The sequence below is a fragment of the Lytechinus pictus genome, chromosome 5 (assembly GCF_037042905.1).
Source record: "Lytechinus pictus isolate F3 Inbred chromosome 5, Lp3.0, whole genome shotgun sequence".
Classification (NCBI taxonomy): Eukaryota; Metazoa; Echinodermata; class Echinoidea; order Temnopleuroida; family Toxopneustidae; genus Lytechinus; species Lytechinus pictus.
The window spans coordinates 24,659,845-24,684,517 of NC_087249.1; the positions used below are offsets into that span (position 1 = coordinate 24,659,845).

Consider the following 24,673-nt stretch of genomic DNA (forward strand, 5'->3'; position numbering starts at 1 on the left):
GGTCTCATCGCTGCATGCATGCATGGAGTACGATTGGCACTTCGCCGGGAGTCATACATGTCGCACTGGCCTGGATGTAGGCCTATATGCCTACACTAATATTATGATCCCCTGGGCCCGGCTGCTTCGTTGCATAAAAGTTACTATTATTATGGTAACTTTGCCATCCAATGAAAACTACCATGGTATTGCTGATCAACAGCCAATCAGAATCAAGGATTCCATGCAAGTTACCATTGCAGGATGCGAGTGAATGAAATAAGGTGAGGGGAAGACTTGGAAAAAAAAAATTAATCTTTCATTTCAATATTTTAACATTTTCACTCACGCTTCGCGCTCGCATTGCCTGTTCGATGAAATACATAACTTGCTCAGATCAACAGACTGAAAAAGAGCTTAAAATATCCAGTTTTAGTCAACATACAATTACAAAACATAATTCAGCTCGGACGATGAGCTTTCATTATTTTTTTTTTATCGTAGTACAAATTTATTTATAAAAATGTGCTCTGTAAAATGTCTCGTTTTATGGTCCGAGTCGGGGGCTTCAGCCTCCCCCGCCCACCAATTTCCAAAACCGTATACAAAAACGTAAAATTGACCATCTGATTGTGATTTTAGTGATCACCCCCCCCCCCCCCCCTATATACGGCTCAGCTACCCCACTATCAAAACCGTTCCGCGGCCCCTGTGAATATCAAACTTTTTTTCAGCTCGATGGCGCTGCGCGCTCGCATTATTTTATTTGTGAAAAAAATATTCTCATTCCATAAATTTCTTAAAGTATCCCTTTTCAAGTCTCGGATTGTCAAAACTAATCAGCTAACGCTGTGCGCTAGCATTTTGATTAGTGAGACATGAATACTTCAGTATGAATTCTAACAACCAACTTAAATCTCATTTTTCATATTTTATAAAAATATAAAAAATCGGCTCACGCTTTGCGCTCGCATTAATAATTAAAAATACATTAATCCATCCTATTCAAAATTACAAAAAAGTGCATAAAGTTTCCAGTTTTCAGGCCTTCATATCAACAAATTTTGCGCTCTCATAAGGCATATAAGATTATAAAAGTAATGAGATAATATCATTTTCATGAATTCATCAGATAATCCGAATCAGGCTCTATCCCTTTTCAGATCGGTTTATATTAATTTTATAGAATACAACGGACTCTATATTGATCATGAATTGTCTTGGAAATGTCAAAGTGATTATTATATAACATATCGTCTCGAACAGTGGCTTATGCAGGGGGTGGTTACAGGGGTTCAACCCCCTTAATTTTTTTTTATACCCACCCCCCTAAGAATTCAAAACCACCCTCTGGGGTAGGAAACGACCTAAAATTTTGGGGTTGTCAACATTTCATTCACCTTGAACTCCCCCCCCCCCCCCCACCCTTAAAAAAAATCATGCGTACGCTACTGGTCTCGAAATACTGGTATTGTCAATAAACTAAAACGTTTTTTTCCTGCTTACATAAAAAAAAAATATTTCTCACTTTTTGCATCACATAATATTGGCTTGGGAAAACTGCGATCACAATACAAAAATGAGCAATTAGGGTGATCAATCAAGTTGGGTATTATTTCCGCACAAATCCTTTATTTTTCAAAAATAAAACGGGCCTACTTAAAATTTCTGATTTATATGCATTTCATGTTGAAATATTCATGTCTCAGCTTTCAAAAGATGAATTGACTGATATAATATATGCGCTTTGTTTTAAAGGAATAATAGTCCACATCATGATGACTTGTATCCCACCGGGCAAAGTCACTCTTATCACCTTCCACGTATACCTCGCATTCTCCATATTAGTCACTCTAAAAAATCGAATGTTAAATCAACATTTGAAAGGTTGGAGCAGTGACAACCTTTTCCAAATGTTACATCCAACCTTGTATAAAGCTAAATCCAACATTTTAAGTGTTGGGTAGAACCATTTAAAGTGGTAAATGCAACATTTAGAAAATGTTGTCACTCCTCCAACCTTTCAAATGTTTAGTTAACATTTCTTTTTTTAAAGTGTTGCTCAGAGAACAATAGCTTTGGAAGGACCCAGGTTTTGGAACGGTCTTCACTACAAATAGTACCTCACTAAATATTTTCAAACGTAAACTGATATTGATGTTGATTAATTCATTCTTACAATTTTCCTGTGTATAGGTTATTTGTATAGTAACTCTTACAAATATTGTTGATATACGCTCTGGCTGAGTGATAGTGGCAAACACATTTTTTATGTACACACTCTTTAAATACTGACAGTTGTAATATTTCAATATTTCGTTATGTAATCGATTCATTTCTACTGTTCTCTCCTACATACTAAAACTTCATATATTTTTTGGTCCTGCATACCGAACAAGCAGCCCTTTTATGCAGGTTCCCTCATGTTTCACCATATTTTAAATTGTCTTTGATTTCAAATCGCTGTATTATTCAGTTTTGATGAATGATACCACGTCTGATGTACATACTGTACCCTGTTAATTCTTCTGATGTTATATTGCTTTTTTATTATTATGTTCATGATTATGTAAAATAAAGTCAAATCTAATAAAAATGTGCTTGGAATTTCCCGGGTCGTGTGGTCCAGTAGTTAGAGCATAATCGCAAGGTTGTGAGTTCGAATCCCAACTCTGCCATTGTCTCCACTTTGATAAAAAGGCCCAAGAGTGATATCTGTCGTCTTTTACGTCAGCCACTATGGCTGATTAACCTAGACGTAAAATGTTTCCAAGGTAATTGGTTATATACCAGCTTGGCGTTTACCATTAAAAAATGCTGTCCTGCCGAGTTCCTATACGGGAGTTACCACAAACAGAAAACAGAAACAGAACAGAAACAGAAAATAAGAAAAACATCAGCTCACGCTTCGCGCTCACACCATTTATTAGTGTGATCCCTATCCTCTTCACAAGTTTTCCTTTATAGTGCTTGAAATAGTGCTTGAATGGACCCCTTTTCAGGTCTGAATATAAACAACTTTCAGATCGCGATTCACGCTCTCATTATTGATTTAGGAAGATATCCTCCCGTTTCATAATGTTCATGATCACAAACAGAGAATGTTCAATTTTCAGGTGTACAAGATATTTTCATTCAATTAGGGCTTACAAGTAACTGTTCGGACTACCCCTTCAATGAAACCAACAAAAATCATCTTTGAGAGGCCGATCGGGGGAAATGTGGATGAAAATATTATTTCGACCCCCCCCCCCCTTGGGAAAAGCTGGATCCATCCCTGGTTAGGTATATATGCCTGCCCTAGCCCCCTAGCCCCATGCATGCACCTTTTTTTTTTTTTTTTAATATATAGGCAATGCCTTTATAGGACCTAATCCTACCGGTTGTTGCATAAAATATGAAATAATTTTCTTTCAACTTCTTCTGCGAATGATTATTTTAACTTAATTAATAATCATAACGACGGGCATATTACGATAGCCAGTAAACCAGATCCAACGGGGGCCGAAGGGACTGCTGCCACCCCCTCCCCCCCCCCAAAAAAAAAAGGGGGGGGGAGAGGAAGAAATCGAGGACATGGAAAAGGTGAATGAAAAAAAAAGGGGGAAGGGAATACTTTAAAAGAAGTAAACTTTTGTAGGTCATTAGGCCTATACACTATGAGGCGCCGAATGTACCAATATTATATAGAACAATTATTTGTTATATAATCATTATTTATTAAATAATAACTAGTATTTATATATAATTTACATTTTATTTGTAAATAACTACTATTATATAAAATATCATTTCTAATTATTTATATATAATTCCAAGTAATACTTCATTATTTGTAAATAATAATAGTTCGTCATGCCATTATTTATAAATAATGTTTATTTGTTTTTCATTATTTATAAATAATGATTATTTGTTTTTCATTATTTATAAATAATGATTATTTGTTTTTCATTATTTACAAATAATGATTATTTGTTTTTCATTATTTATAAATAATGATTATTTGTTTTTCATTATTTATAAATAATGATTATTTGTTTTTCATTATTTACAAATAATGATTATTTGTTTTTCATTATTTATAAATAATGATTATTTGTTTTTCATTATTTATAAATAATGATTATTTGTTTTTCATTATTTATAAATAATGATTATTTGTTTTTCATTATTTACAAATAATGATTATTTGTTTTTCATTATTTATAAATAATGATTATTTGTTTTTCATTATTTATAAATAATTTGTTGAGTTTTCCATTATTTATAAATAATGATTATTTGTTAAATAATGAAAACGTCTACTTCATTATTTATAAATAATTTTTTCGAGTGCACCATTATTCTCATTATTTATAAATAATCATTATTTAATGTTCGAGTTTTCCATTATTTATAAATAAAGATTATTATACAGGCCCTTCTACTTTTTATAAATATTTCTTGTTGCTTTTTTTTGTTAAGTTAATTTTTCCTGGTGTAGAGATAAGTTTCAGTTCTAATAATGCACTTCAAATACAATTTGGAGTGTCTGTTTGAGGCGTTTGGGGCGATTTCACCCTGGCCCCAAAATGCTCGCAACGACAATACGGGGGCATGATGACCCCTAAATTTTTAAAAACTTATTTTTCTATTGAAAATTATCACAAAATTCACCAAAAGTGTGCACGAAAGCCTTCGTATTTCACTTTTAAAACTCCTAAAAGTGCCCAAATGACAAGCTTGGTCGCTTCGCTGTGTCGCTTTCAACTTGAGAACGTTTACGCGTCTGCTTCCCCCCCCCCCCCTCCTCCGAAAGAAATTCTGTATACGGCCATGCTCTAAAGAGCCTGGCACATTGATTTATGTATACTTTCATTTTCATTATTTTTATCTCATTATCAACATGGCCTTACGCAGAATTTTTTCCAGGGGGGCCGGGGCCGGAGCATGACGCGCGTAAACTTTCTCAAAAAAATCTTGAAAGCGAGACAGCCACGGGACGGGCCAAGCCCAAATGACAAGCGTAATTGGTCGCTTCGCTGTCTCGCTTTCAACTTGAGAACGTTTACACGCGTCTGCCCCCACCCCCCGAAAGAAATTCTGTGAACGGCCATGCTCAAAAGAGCATAGGGCACATTGATTTATATGTACTTTTCATTTTCATTATTTTTATCACATTATCATCATGGCCTTACACAGAATTTTTACCGGGGGGGGGGGGGGAGCAGCTAGGACGCGCGTAAATTAGTTTCTCAAAAAAATCTTGAAAGCGAGACAGCGACGCGACCAAGCTCAAATGACAAGCTTGGTCGCTTCGCTTTTTCAAGATTTTTATGAGAAAGTTTACGCGCGTCCTGCTCCCCCACCCCCCCCCCCCCCCCGGAAAAAATTATGCGTAAGGCCATGATGATAATGAGATAAAAATAATGAAAATGAAGTATACATAAATCAATGTGCCAGGCTCTTTAGAGCATGGCCGTATACAGAATTTCTTTCGGAGGAAGGGGGGGGAAGCAGACGCGTAAACTTTCTCAAGTTGAAAGCGACGCAGCGAAGCGACCAAGCTTGTCATTTGGGCACTTTTCGGAGTTTTAAAAGTGAATACGAAGGCTTTCGTGCACACTTTTGGTGAATTTTGTGATAATTTTCAATAGAAAAATAAGTTTTTAAAAAATTAGGGGTCATCATGCCCCCGTATTGTCGTTGCGATCGAGCATTTTGGGGCCAGGGTGAAATCGCCCCAAACGCCTCAAACAGACACTCCAAAATGTATTTGAAGTGCATTATTAGAACTGAAACTTATCTCTACACCAGGAAAAATTAACTTAACAAAAAAAGCAACAAGAAATATTTATAAAAAGTAGAAGGGCCTGTACAAGTACACTGATATTTCACTCTCTCAGCTCATATGCACTTGATCGACTTCCATCGAGGATTCGGGCTAAATTCCGCCCGCCACTTCCGGGGAACAACCAACGTAGTATTTCGATGAAGAGCACTCCGTCGATTCACCGGTTGTCCCTACCGTACACGCGCGCCTATGGGGATTGTGAACTGTAGGAAAAATCGTATAAAATTACACTTTTTGATATTTCTACGAAGACGAAGTTATATAGAAAATGAAGAATATTACAATCAGACCATATCCCTAGAAAATTGCTTCAAGAAATGTCATTATGAAGAGGAAATGGACAAAAATTTGTGAAGAAAAATCACGAAAAAGGAAATCGCATCATGAATATTCATATCATGGGCGGTCCCACATTTGCATGTTATAGCGAGTTTTCCATTATTTAATAAATAATGGCATTATTTAATAAATAATGGTTATTTGTATATAAATAATGATTATTTGTATATAATGGCAAACTGTAAAAATTGTTTATAAATAATGATTATTTATAAATAATGGGATATTGAAACAAAATTATTATTTATAAATAATGAAGTAGATATTTCATTATTTAACAAATAATCTTTATTTATAAATAATGGAAAACTCGAACATTAAATAATGATTATTTATAAATAATGAGAATAATGGTGCACTCGAAAAAATTATTTATAAATAATGAAGTAGACGTTTTCATTATTTAACAAATAATCATTATTTATAAATAATGGAAAACTCAACAAATTATTTATAAATAATGAAAAACAAATAATCATTATTTATAAATAATGAAAAACAAATAATCATTATTTGTAAATAATGAAAAACAAATAATCATTATTTATAAATAATGAAAAACAAATAATCATTATTTATAAATAATGAAAAACAAATAATCATTATTTATAAATAATGAAAAACAAATAATCATTATTTGTAAATAATGAAAAACAAATAATCATTATTTATAAATAATGAAAAACAAATAATCATTATTTATAAATAATGAAAAACAAATAATCATTATTTGTAAATAATGAAAAACAAATAATCATTATTTATAAATAATGAAAAACAAATAATCATTATTTATAAATAATGAAAAACAAATAAACATTATTTATAAATAATGGCATGACGAACTATTATTATTTACAAATAATGAAGTATTACTTGGAATTATATATAAATAATTAGAAATGATATTTTATATAATAGTAGTTATTTACAAATAAAATGTAAATTATATATAAATACTAGTTATTATTTAATAAATAATGATTATATAACAAATAATTGTTCTATATAATATTGGTACATTCGGCGCCTCATAGTGTATAGGCCTAATGACCTACAAAAGTTTACTTCTTTTAAAGTATTCCCTTCCCCCTTTTTTTTTCATTCACCTTTTCCATGTCCTCGATTTCTTCCTCTCCCCCCCCCTTTTTTTTTTGGGGGGGGGGAGGGGGTGGCAGCAGTCCCTTCGGCCCCCGTTGGATCTGGTTTACTGGCTATCGTAATATGCCCGTCGTTATGATTATTAATTAAGTTAAAATAATCATTCGCAGAAGAAGTTGAAAGAAAATTATTTCATATTTTATGCAACAACCGGTAGGATTAGGTCCTATAAAGGCATTGCCTATATATTAAAAAAAAAAAAAAAAGGTGCATGCATGGGGCTAGGGGGCTAGGGCAGGCATATATACCTAACCAGGGATGGATCCAGCTTTTCCCAAGGGGGGGGGGGGGTCGAAATAATATTTTCATCCACATTTCCCCCGATCGGCCTCTCAAAGATGATTTTTGTTGGTTTCATTGAAGGGGTAGTCCGAACAGTTACTTGTAAGCCCTAATTGAATGAAAATATCTTGTACACCTGAAAATTGAACATTCTCTGTTTGTGATCATGAACATTATGAAACGGGAGGATATCTTCCTAAATCAATAATGAGAGCGTGAATCGCGATCTGAAAGTTGTTTATATTCAGACCTGAAAAGGGGTCCATTCAAGCACTATTTCAAGCACTATAAAGGAAAACTTGTGAAGAGGATAGGGATCACACTAATAAATGGTGTGAGCGCGAAGCGTGAGCTGATGTTTTTCTTATTTTCTGTTTCTGTTCTGTTTCTGTTTTCTGTTTGTGGTAACTCCCGTATAGGAACTCGGCAGGACAGCATTTTTTAATGGTAAACGCCAAGCTGGTATATAACCAATTACCTTGGAAACATTTTACGTCTAGGTTAATCAGCCATAGTGGCTGACGTAAAAGACGACAGATATCACTCTTGGGCCTTTTTATCAAAGTGGAGACAATGGCAGAGTTGGGATTCGAACTCACAACCTTGCGATTATGCTCTAACTACTGGACCACACGACCCGGGAAATTCCAAGCACATTTTTATTAGATTTGACTTTATTTTACATAATCATGAACATAATAATAAAAAAGCAATATAACATCAGAAGAATTAACAGGGTACAGTATGTACATCAGACGTGGTATCATTCATCAAAACTGAATAATACAGCGATTTGAAATCAAAGACAATTTAAAATATGGTGAAACATGAGGGAACCTGCATAAAAGGGCTGCTTGTTCGGTATGCAGGACCAAAAAATATATGAAGTTTTAGTATGTAGGAGAGAACAGTAGAAATGAATCGATTACATAACGAAATATTGAAATATTACAACTGTCAGTATTTAAAGAGTGTGTACATAAAAAATGTGTTTGCCACTATCACTCAGCCAGAGCGTATATCAACAATATTTGTAAGAGTTACTATACAAATAACCTATACACAGGAAAATTGTAAGAATGAATTAATCAACATCAATATCAGTTTACGTTTGAAAATATTTAGTGAGGTACTATTTGTAGTGAAGACCGTTCCAAAACCTGGGTCCTTCCAAAGCTATTGTTCTCTGAGCAACACTTTAAAAAAAGAAATGTTAACTAAACATTTGAAAGGTTGGAGGAGTGACAACATTTTCTAAATGTTGCATTTACCACTTTAAATGGTTCTACCCAACACTTAAAATGTTGGATTTAGCTTTATACAAGGTTGGATGTAACATTTGGAAAAGGTTGTCACTGCTCCAACCTTTCAAATGTTGATTTAACATTCGATTTTTTAGAGTGACTAATATGGAGAATGCGAGGTATACGTGGAAGGTGATAAGAGTGACTTTGCCCGGTGGGATACAAGTCATCATGATGTGGACTATTATTCCTTTAAAACAAAGCGCATATATTATATCAGTCAATTCATCTTTTGAAAGCTGAGACATGAATATTTCAACATGAAATGCATATAAATCAGAAATTTTAAGTAGGTATTACTTGGAATTATATATAAATAATTAGAAATGATATTTTATATAATAGTAGTTATTTACAAATAAAATGTAAATTATATATAAATACTAGTTATTATTTAATAAATAATGATTATATAACAAATAATTGTTCTATATAATATTGGTACATTCGGCGCCTCATAATACACATGCCTATTTTCCCTCGTGCGTATGTGAGAATGGTGAGGGACGGTGCCATTGTTTTTTTTTTGGTAAAGATGGACGAGGGCTAGACCACACCAGAGTTTTGTTTTTGTTAGTTGATAACAGGGGTAATACCTGAACGACCTAACCGACTCTCTTTAATACTCTTATTTTTCTATTTTTTAGTTAACCTGTTTAAACAGTTGTTGATAAATGAATGAGTGAGTGAGTGAGTGAATGAATGAATGTATGGATGGATGGATGAATGGATGGATGAATAGATGGATGGATGGGTGGATGGATGGATGAATAAATCGATCAATCAATCAATGGATGAATGAATCAATCAATCAATGATTCAATTAATTATAAATCAGTCATTGATGTTAGGGCCTCTATGAATTCTGTGGTATGAATGTATATGGAACTCAAGGCGTTGATCCATAATCATTCGGCAAGGTATCTTTTTTTATGAATTGTGTTTCATTCAGAGAAGATGTAATTTTAACATTTATCCTGAGGTTATCATCATTTTGAAGTGGAACACACAGTCACGACAATATAGGCCTCTCTCTTCCCTGAAATTTGATTTGCACGTAGATGGCGCTGTGAAACAATGCTCTGCAGTAATGTGCGAGAGGAGTGTCAGTGAGCGGGAGAAATAAGGAGGGGCAGAGGGAGAGATGTACAGATACTCATTCAGTCTACAGACGGAGGGGGGGGGGGAGCGACAGATGGGGGGGGGGGGTGAGAGAGAAACGAACATGCAGGCAGATACTGATAATAGCTCATAAATCTATTGTGAACATAGGGATCATATTCGTCGAAGCATGGACTTAAAAAGTCAGCAAGTCACTTCATTTTTTATTATCAATCCTAGCAACATAATTCATTATTTAAAACATCATTATCATCGGAAACAAAATATTCGAAATACATTTCAAAAAATTAATGATATCTGCTTATGATAGTAAATCAATGATATGACTTTATACTTTAGGACCTTGCAAAATGTAATATTAGATTCAAACAAATTATTATTCCTAAAACTAATTGTTGAAGCTTAATCTTTGGTCTTGGAATTATTTCAAATTCCAAACGGGCCCATAATTATGGTCCAGTCCTGAAACAAAGAAAGGGGAAGTTCACCCTGTTGACCAGTAAAAGTCGAACAATTGAATTGAGAAAATATTTTGATTGATGGGAATAACCACATAGGCCTATACTTGATTGCCTCATCTTCAGTGTGATTGCGATGCATCCCAAGTTCCTATCGAGTATTCGCTTTTGGGATCTTTTGTTTTCTTCCGAAATTTGGTGCATAATATTCCCGTGCATTTTCAATAACGATGATATTGGTCTGTAGTTTATATATATATATATATATATATATATATATATATGCCTATATGTAGTTGACTGTTTTTATTGATAGTGGATAGTCTGCTTTGAAAAGCTCAATCAAGACTCGATCGTACTAAAATCATATAATTAGTTATTAAAAAAACTATATTATAGAGATTGTTTCAGCTGTCTAGACGGTGTACTCTTTGACATATTGCAATATAGGCCTACCAAGTCTAGCTTGTCTAGCCGCTATCCGTACGCACGTCCAAACGTCAGACTTCCGAATAAACCTTTCCCCCGATGTCATAAAAACAGTACATATACCTCTGAACAGTGTATTTCTCAATGGCGTATGTATGTGTGTAGACGTGTGTCTGTCTTTCCTTCTCAAAATTGCGATGTTTGTCCGGTCATTTGGTGCGATTTCAATATATATCACGTGGATAAGTGAACTAGTTGCAATATAAGAATGTTGTCCAGATATTCTTGATCACTATTCTGTCATTCAAGCTAAGTTTTTCACAGAAAACAGGGAGAAATCCATAGGGCCTACATAATTTCATTCATTTCAGCTGTACATATGTCATGTGGATGCCGAGGAGTGTACGGTACGTATTCATACAAAGACGTTCGTAAACTATGTGTGCTGGTGTGAGTTGTGTGTGCAATCGTCTGTACACGAAGGTTGTCTGTGCTGTGCATAATGAGTGGGACCGAACCTGATGCATACAGTGAGTGGAGTGCAGACGGCTTTATACGAAGCGAGCATTGCTCCGAAGTTTTTTGTTCAGCCGGTTTGCGCGCGAAAACCCAGATCAAAATGAGAAGCACGGAGAACTAGGCGTCATCAGGTTCCGCACTACCGGAGCAGGGGGGTGCATATATTTATTGTCACAAATATTGACTGCTTTTATCTGGAAACTGATGAAACATGTGTCAGATACATTAAAGGCTAGAAGTCTAAAGCTGATGAGCAAAAGCATGATATATTATGAGACTAGTTCTCTCAACATTTTTTACTAGTTTCTAGATGAATATATAGTATATTGCCCTTATTTTTAATTGGAATTTTCAGTAGACTTAAATCTCTTTTGTATAAACTATTTTTAAACCCTTCTCAATTAGGGGTTGAGAAGGGTTTAAAAATATATATATAATATATGTATATATTTACTTTGGTATTTTTTTCCATTAATGTTTCATATCAGATGGTAGCTACATGTAGATAATGACATAGAATAATTTTGATGATGATGATGATAATGAATAACGATAATGATGATAGCAGTGACTATAATAAGAATTTTCAAAATAAAAATGAAAAAACATAATAATATCTTTCATAAAAATATTCTAGCCACTGAGACAGAAGAAGAAAACGTATATGTTTGATAAAAATATTGAAGTAGTACAGTTTTATACAGTAGCCTACATTTAAAACAAAATGACATCTATGAATGGTAATGATATGGAATCCAGACAAAATGGAAAGCTGTTTTACAACAGAAAAATCAGAAAAGCAAATAATTAAATCGAGCAAGTAATTCAAAGGGGAAGTTAATTCCCCCTGATAAGTTGATGTTAATAAGAGCAGAAAAACTTAAGAAAAAGATTGGTAAAGGTTTGATGAAAGTCCATCGAAAATGAGAGAGTTATGAATTTTCAAATTTTGATTTTGTGACGTCACAGATAAGCAGCTCCTCCATGTGTTGATATATATTTTACAAATGCCATTTTTTAGAATGGAAAGTTGTATTATTTTTGTGTTTGGTATATACTCAGACCAGGGGGATCCAGGATTTTCCAAAAGAGGGCGCACATTTTCCCGAGGAAAAATTTGTCTGTTACTTTGTTTTAACGGCATTTTTACATTACCAATTTTAATTGTGCCTCTCAAAGGGGGGGGGGGGCACGACCCACTGTGCCCCCCCCCCTGGATCCGCCAGTGACTCAGACACAACATTTAATGCCGTCATATGAGAAAAATGTTTTATTCATTACATTTCATTAAAAATGGAATTTATGGAATATGGAGGAGCTGCTTGCATATGAAATCACATATTAAAATCTTTAACAATTCATTAAAATACTCTTTTTTTATTATGGATTTTCACCTAACATTCACCCATATTTTCCCTAATATTTATGCTTTTATTAAAACCAAGTTATCAGGGTGACCTTCCCCTTTAAGGAAGAAGTGACTTTAAAGAATTTACTGAAAATTTGCAATTGCCATATTGGGAATTTCAAAGTTGTCATTGGTGTCATAATGATTTACAGAAGAGACAACTCCTTTTGCCTTACTCCTATGGATCCAATACTGAAAAATAATTAAAATTTGAGTCGTCCTTCCCACTTGTTACACTCAACTCACCTATAATGCCAATTTGAGATTTACATGTCATATTTTCAAATAGCCATAACTTTTTTTTTTATATTCTTTGTCCAAATTTCTTTCAAACTTGCTATTTTTTCTTTCTTATTTTTTTCACAGAGATATAATTTCCTTCAATGCTAAGGTACAAATAGAACAAGCTTATTTTGTATCAACATTTTATTTTTCTTTTAAGGTATTGTTTAACTTTGTGAGCAGCCGATTTAAAAAATTCTCAAACCAAGATGAAACATGTGTACAAGTGCATGTATTATAGAACTAATAAACCCTGAAAACAACCATTATTGAGAATGAAAAGCTAAAACTACAAGGCAAACCCCGATTTTGTAAATGGGTGTCTAATAGACGCCTAAATAGTACACATAAGTGTATGGGATGAAATTAAGATGGTGTTTTCGCTCACTTTATATTTCAATTTCTGAAGCACTAAAAAATTATTTTCGAACGCAATTTTTTCTGGGCTTCATTTTTGTAACATATCACAGACACGGGTGACAAGTGTGACCTTCTAGCTCAGATTTTTTAAAAGTCAAAACAATGTTAACCAATCACTTTAATTTGAAGGCTCTTGACAAGATGTCATCTGGGATGGAAGATGATACACAGCTCAGTGAAATCATGGCAGCCTATGATATACCAGATCCTGGAGACTTGTCCCTTCCTGCATCCAGTCCAGGGCCCCTAGAGAGGATTGTCCCAGCCTCTCCCAATTCATCAAGTACAGGCCGTCCAGTCTTGGACTATGTCATGTCCAATGTGGAACCCAAGGCCTCTACTGTTCTTCAGTCTCTTGCATCAATGGCATCACCTGCATTCATTGAACAACCAACTGGTATTAGAAAGGGTTCTCATGTCAAACAGCATCACCAGCTTACTGGCGCAAGTTCTTTCACAACCTTGGGTCAACAATCGAGAAGACACTGTGTAGATACCAAAGGGCCATCATCTTCAGCATCATCACCGTCAACACTGATGTTGTCATCACTACCATCATCATCTCAATTCCTTGGGCCGGCTTCCTCTGGACTTTCTTCCAAGGCTATCAAGGAAGATGATCCAATGTCATTGTCATATAGCACAAAGACTTTCATGGATTTCCGCCATCAGCATGAAGCAGCCATCGAGTTTGATCAGATTCAGGAACACTCTCAACCAATGCTCATCTACTCAAAAGAAGGTAGGTAAATATTTAGGGTATCTTATTCTGTCAACCTGTTGACCTCTGAATTCTGTATTTCCTGTAAGCTCTATATTGATCACCTGTTCCAGTAGGCAAATCGGTCAATGACTTAATATCACGTACGTATAAAATGTGAAGTTACATTTGTCTTTTGCACTGGAGTGGCATTTTATGATTGAAATATTTTACTTTTGTTTTGATTTGTTAATTATTCAATTTGTTTTATGAGAGTTTTGTTTCCTGTGAAATACCAAATGTGTCAAGCAATTTTTAAGAATTAGTAGTCTGAATACATATTTTGCAATGGTATTTACTTTGCCATGTAATTGTGTTAATCTCATGACATTCTTATTCAAAATGTAAAAGATTACAATTAAATTGTTAATATAACTGAATAGTTTTCCCTCTTGAAGCAAAATCACAAGTGTGTATGTACATTGTAAACAAAATATATTGATTTCTGTGAAACCACCACTGCCACCATTCATGCCAGAATAAAGTTTCTGGTAAAAAAATGAATAATTTGAAATGAAACTTATACCAACATTTCAATCATACTAATGATTCTTGAGGCATATGAAGGTTTTGAAGGTTTTATTAGAATATCCACATATCGCAGCCATTTGGGCTGAATTGCATTGGATTTACAAAATATAACAATAAAATGATAACATGATATAGCAATCAAACATTATAAATATATTATTTACAAATAAAATACAAACACTTTGGGTAACTTGGCAGATTAAGGAAAGGATGGCCAGAGTGTAGAGAAAATGGGAAAAGGAGATACAATAGAGTAGGGGAAGAGGGTGGGGGAAGATGAGGACAGAAGAGAGGAGAACACCTATTTGACTCGTAAATCAGATTCAGCACCAACCCCGCACATGTTGTTTCTACACTATACAGAGTGAGAAAAAAATGTCAGTTTGAATTTGTCTTGTCTAAAGTATGAACACTTAGTCATTGACTTATTGATGTGTCCTGATAGAGTCATTCGCTTGCTCATTTTGGTACCATTTTCATACAGACCTTTGCATGCATCACTGACTATGAGGCAATCTCCAGAAGGTTGTAAAATCTCAGTTACTCTAAGTCACTGGGTGAAGAATGCAACAAGGTATGAAGAGAAACTTGTGCGCATGCAGGAAGACATCATTCCGCACACAGACAAACCCACCCACACATAAATAATACATCACCTCTCCCACACACCACCATCACCCACATAACCAAACGCATTTGTGAAGGACCCAACATAGGTCTGCTCCCAAATCAGGCAAGCAATTTTGAAGTTAAGCCATGGGACAGTTGGCCATTGTTGATCAATGAAAGACATAACCAATGATATAAGGAGATGAGGAAATGTAAACACTGCTTTAAGAGGGGTTTATGAATTTTTTTAAGGAGCGTGTGTGTGGGTAGAGATGGGTGTTTGGGTGGATGTGTGCGAGAAAGGTGATGTGTGGGTGTGTAGGTGTGAATGTGTTAGTGGGTTGAATGATGGGTAGGTGTCTTTTTGCATGCACACAATAACCTTTTTCATACTTTGTTGCATTCTTCACCCAGCAACTTGGCGCAACTGAGATTTTACGACCTTCAGGAGATTGCCTCTTAGGCAGTCATGCATGCAAAGTTCTGTATGGACATGGTACCAAGATGAGTGGGGGTAATAACTCTATCAGAACATATTGATAAATCATGATTAAATAATTCATAAGACAACACAACTTCATACAAATGGAACATTTTTTCCGACTCACTCTGTATAGGTCAGAAATTATCAAAGGTCAAGTCCACCTCAGAAATTTGTTGATTTGAATAAATAGCGAAAAATCAAACTAGCATTATGCTGAAAATTTCATCAAAGTAGGATGTAAAATTAGAAAGTTAGCCATTTTAAACTTTCGCTTATTCTTAACAAAACAGTTACATGCACAACTCAGTGACATGCAAATTAGTCAATCTATGATGTCCCTCACTCACTATTTCTTTTGTTTTTTATTGTTTGAATTATACAATATTTTATTTTTTTTAAGATTTGACAATAAGGACCAATAGTATTAAAACAATGCTAATTCCATGTGTTCAGGGAGGAATTAATCTTTGTTTCACTTGACAATGAGGAGAAAATTAGAACATATCATATTTCATATAATAAAATACAAAGAAATAGTGAGTGGATGATGTCATCAGTCTCCTCGTTTGCATACCGACCAGGATGTGCATGTAACTGGTTTTGTTTAATTAAGCGAAACTTCAAAATGCCCTAACTTTCTTATTTTACATCCGATTTTGATGAAATTTTCAGTGTTATGCTTATTGGATTTTTATCTTTTTATTCAAATCAATTTTTTGTTAGGGTGAACTTGTCCTTTAAGTGACATGTATTCAAATTGCATGGATTATGCAGTGTTAAAGAGAATGAAGTGGCTATCCTACCGCTATCACTATTAATACCAGAACATAATTTTGGTAAGGTTTCAGTGGACAGTGTGAATGATATTGAAATATTCTTACATTTAGACATCATAAAATTACTATGTCATTTTTATTTTATGAATTCTTGTGAAAATTCCCTTTGAGTATTTATCCTTTATTTAAAGGACAAGTCCACCCCAACAAAAAGTTGATTTGAATAAAAAAGAAGAGAAATACAACAAGCATAACACAGAAATTTTCATCAAAATCAGGTGTAAACTAAGAAAGTTGTTTGTAAGTTTTGTTTAATTTCACAAAACAGATATATGCACATCCTAGTCAGTATGCAAATGAGTGACTGGTGATGTCATCCACTCAATATATGAAATATTCTATTTTTTGCTCATTATTGTCATGTGAAACAAAGTTTTATTCCTCCCTTAACATGTGGTATAACCATTGTTGAATTATTTCATGGTTCTGTCAAGTTGAAAATATTTTATAATTCAAACAATAAAAAAAGAAATAGTAAGTAAGGGACATCATTGACTCTCTCACTTACACGTCACTGAGATGTGCATAACTGTTTTGTTAAAAATAAACGTTAAAATGTCATAACTCTAATTTTATATCCAATTTGATGAAATTGTCAGTTCTTATGCTTGTTTATTTTTTTGTATTGATTAAAATCAACCTTTTTCTGGGGTGGACTTGACCTTTAAGTTTTTTTCATAATTTAGAAAGCTATCAATGGGAATTTTATCCTGAGTTTTCTTACCATTCCATTGTAAAATGATTATATAGCCCCAAAACTATGTTTACACATTTCCTCCAAAAAGGGTGCTACATCATCTTTACCTGGTACCAAATGATTGATTATAATTTGTTATTATTATTGATTTCGGTGTCATTTCTTTTCTTTATTTCCTTGATCTAGACTGGCCCTCGCCAGACCCTGATTTGCAAAATACCAATGACACAGGTATGTTCCACTGTTAAGTTTCTTGCCATGCCACATGAATTTTTGCAAGAATAAAAAAAAAATGATAAGTTGCAATTCATTTTTAATTTAAATCATAAGATTTAATTGTGTATTTGAACTATATACAATCCAGCCATTTTTTTTTTAATGTATGGTCCATCTGAATGAATGAAGAAAAATAAATAACAGATTTATTTAAAAGATTGAAAACAGACTAGTTTTGTCCATAGAAGAGTACGTAATGTAACAGAAATGTAGATGTAGATATGGGAGGGAATGATGGCTGATTATTCAACAAAAAATCCCATAAAAAATACAAGTATATTTTAAAGGTTAAAATACTTTGGGAAAGCGACAGTGATATGATGATAATGATTCTTATCTTTTTCATGGAAATATACATCCCTGTACAAAGACATACATGTATCAAGGCCCAGGTATTAGACTCATCCGAAATTAGTTAGTGTTAAAAATAATGTCCTGCCAACAAGTGGCAGAAAACTCTTCAGTGAAGTTTTCAGCTCCTGCAGATTGTCAAATTAGAACACAGTTTCAAATAATCGAGTTTTACTCTTCCCCATCACATGAAATTATTGGAAAATATTGATGCATTCAAAAAAGTCCTTAAAAACATTTTTCCAGACTTCTTGTAATTTTTGGTTCAGATCCCTCATTCTTACTTTGTTATCTTGTATATATAATGTAAATACATTTCTTCTTACTTTTTCACATTTTGTCAACACCTTCTCGCAAGTCAACTAAGTTTTTCTTTTCCTGTATTATATTTACATGTATATCTATGTAAGGGACCCGACCCCTCTGTAAAACAGCATTGATATGTTATCAACGCTGAGTAGGGCAATCCCTCCGTCTTTTTAATGACCATTTCTTTGTAATTGTAAATATATCGATCGTTGTTATTATTTTTAATTGACGGAAAATAAATACAATACAATACAATACAATACTAGATATTTTCATAATCTAAAATATCGTATGGTTTCTTCTTCCATTCCAGGAATAGCTTTCCAGCACCTAGACACCCCCGATATTGCTCCTTCAGGTTCTCTGGGAAGCTCACATATATCATCCAAAGGTGAATATTCATAAATGGATCCATTAGATTAGGAATAATTATTGAGGTGTATTTTAATCAATGTGTAATCTACCTTGATATACCTTTGTCAGTTTTTTTGGTGCTGTATCTCTAGGGAATCAGTGTCAATCTTTGACGAAATAAAGCTGGGTGGGTGTTTCACGAAGCTGTTGGTAAGATAGAAATGACTTTTTGAACGACACTCAACGACTGGTGATCCTTTCTAATGCTAAGTGATATATCCCTATGTAATTAATTTAGGACCGAAGACCATGTTCCAGTCATGCATATGCGTAACTTTACGAACAGCTTCATGAAACCCCTACTTGGAGCACTTGTTGCAGCAGCAAATGTTGTACAACCAGGGGGCCGTTTCATAAAGCTGTTCATAAGTTATGAGCGACTTTAAGAACAACTGGTGATCCTTTCTTCCATGCTAAACCATCGCCAATGAAAATACCATTTACCACAAGAAAGGATCACCAGTTCTTTAAGTCACTCTTAACTTACGAACAGCTTTATGAAACACCCACCTGTTTCATAAGACTGTCATATGTGTGAATTTGCCATGCATTCCCACTGCATGTAGCTACATTTTCAGTCTTCTTTGTTTCCAAGTGGATATTTTGATATTAAGTATTTATTATCTTTGGGTTTGATCGTTTTCAGGCCCTGTACGTGAGGCAAGAAAGTCAAGATCAAGAGGTTCAAGGGTTGTATCTACAAAAACAAAAGGTGCCCGATCTGAGGGGAAAAAGCAAAAGGATCCTATACTTCAAAATCTTTCGTTCAGACCTTTCTCTTCCATCATGACTCCTGAACACAAAAGCTTGATTGCAAAAGGTTTGTCAGACTCGGAGAAGATAGATCTGTTGGCAGAACTGCATGAGTTGCTCAAAACTAAGAACCGTGATTCTAAGAGACGTAGGAGAGCACATTTGAGCTATGAGAAGTTGGAGGAAGAGAGACGCAAGAATCGGGAGAGAAAACGTAGATCAAGACAGGATCCTTTCATTGAGTTCCGTCATATCATGACTGAGGAGCAGAGGAAGCAATTGCTGCAGCCTGACCTTGATCCTGCCCGGAGAGAGACCATCATGACAGAGTTGATGGCCGTCAAGAAATGGATTAATAGAGAACAAAAACGAACAAGAAGAGCTCATATGACCCAAGAGCAGAGAGCTGAGGAGAGAAGGAAAAGCAGAGAATATAAGCGAAGAGCTCGAAACAATCCTTTGCTGATGTTTAAGTCGGTAATAACAGAAAGACACTGGGAGCTGTTGCATCAAGATTTGAATCAGGAGGAGAGAGAAAAGTTGGTGGAGGAGCTCATTGAGCTGAAGAAAACAAAGCAAAAAGAAGATAAGGTAAAGAGGAGAGCTAGGTATTTATCTGAGCAAGAGGAGAGAGAAGGGAACTGCAGTAGTGAGAAGCAACAACAGGAAACTCAAAGTGCGTGTGAGCAAAGTTCTGTTGGTATATCAAATACTGATGTGAATGAAAGGATACAACCTAAGCAGCATCAAGAACTTCCAATCAGTGACAGTACTGCAGGAGTGACTGAGGAAGCAGGATTTCCTGTGAGGGATGATCCTCAAGTGGGAGGACTTATTAACCCATTGCCAGATCCTGGTTTTACAGCTAGCTCTACAGAGGGATCTACCAACTGTGACATACTACTAGATGAATCTATTGAGCGACTGGAACAAGAGGGCAATTACAGTAAGCCAGAACTAGAGAAGATTAAGAACAAAATCAGACAGCGTAAAAGAAGAGCAAACCAGACAGCAGAGGAGAGAGAGGAAGAAAGAAGGAAAAACCGTGAGAGGAGCAGAATGAGAAGGAAGAAGCTTGCTGAGATTGAAAAGGTTGTTGCCAGAGATAGGTCTCAGTTTAAGAAGCCACCATCTAGCAAACCAAGTCTTGTGGGCCATCAGGGAGGTAGTGGGTATGATCCTTGGAAGGCTGTAAATATTAAGACTGAAGCAGACTCTCCGCAAAGAAATTTAACTGAAATGCCAAATGTTTCCTGTTCCTCTAGTAATCAAACCTTGGAATTTGGTCCTTGTTCTGATTTACCCGCAGAACCAGCTGTACCTTGGTTGACTAAACATCTCATGGATAGGATAAGGATACGAAATAGAGAATGCACTAAGAAGGCAAGAGCCAATATGACGAAAGAACAAAGGGAACGCGAGAGAGAACGCAACCGGGAGCGTCAGCGATTGCGCCGCCTCATGCAGACCCCTGAGGAGAGGTTGGCATACACTGAGAAACAGAGAAATTTACGTCGATTTCAGAGGCAAGACCCTGCGTATAGAGAGAAGGAGCGGGAGAGACAGAGGATGAGGAAAAAGAAACTACGAGAGTCACCGTTTTACAGAGTTCATGAACATAATCTCTTACACCTGCGTAAATCGAGGAAGAGGGGTTCTCAAATGCTAATGCCACATAGAGACAATGAGGAAGATATGAGAACTGAGGATCGTCATAAGCAGGAATTTAATAGTTCTTCTTCAGAAGATATTTCTCCAGAGGAATATGATGAAATGGAAGAAGAACTCGACAAGAGTGATGGCAAACCTGATGGGGAAGGATGGCTGGAAGATGATTCGTCAAATGATGAGAAGGGTGAAGAAGAGGATGAAAGTGACAGTGATTATGAAATATTGTATGGAAATTCATCAGTGAAAGACACCGAACAAGCCACAGGGTTGGACAGAGAAACAAGGAGAGGTAAAGAAGATTTGAGATTGAAGATATCCACAAGTATTTCTGGCATGCATAAGATTGTACCTTTAAATAAAGAGTAATGTTTTACTAAACAGTATGAAAAACATGTAAGTAATTTGAATGAAATATTGCACAAACTATTTTTTTTACTAAGCTGATTTTAGAACAAGTTTGATTGGTGGGCATGTTAAGAAGATAGTATTCTGTTTTAACATGTTAGTAACTCATTATCCTTGCTTTGCTAGACATATATTGTAACTGCAATCCTTTGCTTGGCAAATTCATAATGGACTGTTAAGTTCTATTTTTAACGTGAAAAAAAAAGAGGACACCCAGATGAACTCCTCAAAAAAAGTTTGGAAATCTGACTTTGATTCATAATCCCTCCTCGGTTTTAGTAAATATCAGTGTCTTATTAATATTAATCAATAGATAATTTAATTCTCTTTAAAATGATACCCTACATCAGTAGCGGACCATGACCCGAAGGAGACAAATAATTGGAGGGGCACTGTATTCTTTGTGAACAATGCTGTGCCCCTCCAATGCTTTGTCTCCTCCGGGTCACGGTCCGCCACTGCCCTACATGATATGATTATGGTTCACATGGAGGTGCAGTGCCTTGAAATGTGGGGCAAAGTCAACATTCAAAAGTTGCAAAATGACACAATATTGAAAGTCACTGTTCTTTTTTCCGTGGTGATGAGTGAGTTTCTCAGCGGTTTCTGTTGAATTTGATCGAAAATCCCTCCTCGGGCATAGTAAATATCAATGTGTTATTAATAGCACTGAATAGATCATTTGATTTTCTTTAAAATGATACCCTACATGATATGATTATGGTTCACATGGAGGTGCAGTGCCTTGAAATGTGGGGCAAGGTCAAAATTCAAAGGTTGCAAAATGACACAATATTGAAAGTCACTGTTCTTTTTTCCGTGGTGATGAGTGAGTTTCTCAGCGGTTTCTTTTGTTTTCATGCACCTTAACATCAACATTAACATGAAACCAAACAAACCTCTGCACAAGCAAACACATAGCAAACAATCATGCATGGGTATTTCAAACCACTATTCAAACCATACATAAACTACAACAGAACATAAAAAACGAAGAAGCAGGGGCTTGATTTGAATGGATTTTCATCTCTATTGACACAGACAAAAGAATAATGTTCTGTATTGACCCTTCATGACTATTTCTGCTCGTTTTGCAGCTTTTCAATTCAGACCTCATCCAACACTTTTGAATTCTGCTCTTTTCGTGATGGCATGATCATAACAAGCATGGTATCATTTTAAAGAAAATTAAATGATCTTTTGAATAATGTCAAATATGCTTTGTGTAAAATTGGAAGTTGGGAGAAATTAATGGCGAAACTCAGATTTACAAACCTTTTTTGCTCGTTTTGCAGCTTTTCAATTTAGGCCTCATCAAACACTTTTGAATCCTGCTCTTTAAGTGATGGCATGATCATAACAAGCATGGTATCATTTTAAAGAAAATTAAATGATCTTTTGAATAATGTCAAATATGCTTTGTGTAAAATTGGAAGTTGGGAGAAATTAATGGCGAAACTCAGATTTACAAACCTTTTTTGCTCGTTTTGCAGCTTTTCAATTTAGACCTCATCAAACACTTTTGAATCCTGCTCTTTAAGTGATGGCATGATCATAACAAGCATGGTATCATTTTAAAGAAAATTAAATGATCTTTTGAATAATGTCAAATATGCTTTGTGTAAAATTTGAAGTTGGGAGAAATTAATGGCGAAACTCAGATAAACAAACTTTTTTTGCTCGTTTTGCAGCTTTTCAATTTAGACCTCATCCAACACTTTTGAATCCTGCTCTTTTAGTGGTGGCATGATCATAACAAGCATGGTATCATTTTAAAGAAAATTAAATGATCTTTTGAATGTCAAATATGCATTGTGTAAAATTGGGAGTTGGGAGAAATTAATGGCGAAACTCAGATTTACAAACTTGTTTTGCTCGTTTTGCAGCTTTTCAATTTAGACCTCATCCAACACTTTTGAATCCTGCTCTTTTAGTGATGGCATGATCATAACAAGCATGGTATCATTTTAAAGAAAATTAAATGATCTTTTGAATGATGTCAAATATGCATTGTGTAAAATTGGGAGTTGGGAGAAATTAATGGCCAAACTCAGACTTCCAAACTTTTTTGAGGGGTATATATATATATGATATATATAAATATATGATTTATATAGATATATATATATATATAAATAAATATATATTTATATATATATATATATATATATATATTGGGGGTTGTTTCATAAAGCTGTCTGTGACATTACACATATTTTATAAAAGAGTGGAATTTAAGACAGGCGAGTTTCTCAATCACTAATAAGTTCAATAGTGAGGTTTGTTTACATGAAACACATTGTTATTGCAAAGTACATTTTCTATAACAGAGCTTATTAAAGAAAATTTACAATTTCTTTGAATATATTAGTAATTAAGCTCACATTTTTGGATAGTTTGTACTCCAGTCATTAATAAAAAATTGTGTAACTTGCTTTATGAACCACCTATTGATGTTTAGGGAGTGTTCATCAAATCAGAGTGTACATTCATTCATAATAATATACAAAATAATTAACATGTTATTTATACAAACTCTCTTGGATAATTATATAAAAATGTATTATTGAGTAATGTTAACACACACTTGATTTATTTTCTTGATTATTGTTTAAAACGGTTTAAACATAACAAATGGCTTGTTGAATGTTAAATTTTCATGAAAGTTCTGTCTCTCTAAGATGTTTCTGTGTCGTTTTATCCCATGTTGAAAATATTTTATAACAAGACTATCAAGCATTTTTATCTTCCAAGTAATTATCGATCATTTTTAGTAAACACTAGAGAGGGATTAGAAACAGCCGCTTCCCTCAACTCATTGTATTTTCAAGACGCCAACTTCAAATTTGCAAATTAATTAAACGATGCTTTAGAAAAGTAAGATGAATGCTGAATAACATTGTTTCAACATGGCTTGCCAATTACAAAAATTAGAAAAGATAACCTTATCCATGATTTTATCCTTCCAAACTTTCCTTAACATTGTCAAGAAAATTTGAATGGCGCTTGTTCTTAAAGTTTAGCGTTTGAATTTTTTT

At 34.6% G+C, this 24,673-nt stretch overlaps 1 protein-coding gene across 1 annotated transcript; it reads left to right on the forward strand.

Annotated features, from left to right (window-relative positions):
• The first annotated feature begins 11,036 nt into the window (after positions 1-11,036).
• On the forward strand, positions 11,037-22,104 carry LOC129262234 (trichohyalin-like). Its single transcript, XM_064100075.1, has 5 exons — positions 11,037-11,317; positions 13,669-14,281; positions 17,643-17,687; positions 18,706-18,783; positions 19,453-22,104. The coding sequence occupies exons 2-5, from the start codon at positions 13,681-13,683 to the stop codon at positions 21,594-21,596; spliced, it is 2,868 nt and encodes a 955-aa protein (XP_063956145.1). The 5' UTR covers positions 11,037-11,317; positions 13,669-13,680; the 3' UTR covers positions 21,597-22,104.
• The last annotated feature ends 2,569 nt before the right edge of the window (positions 22,105-24,673 follow it).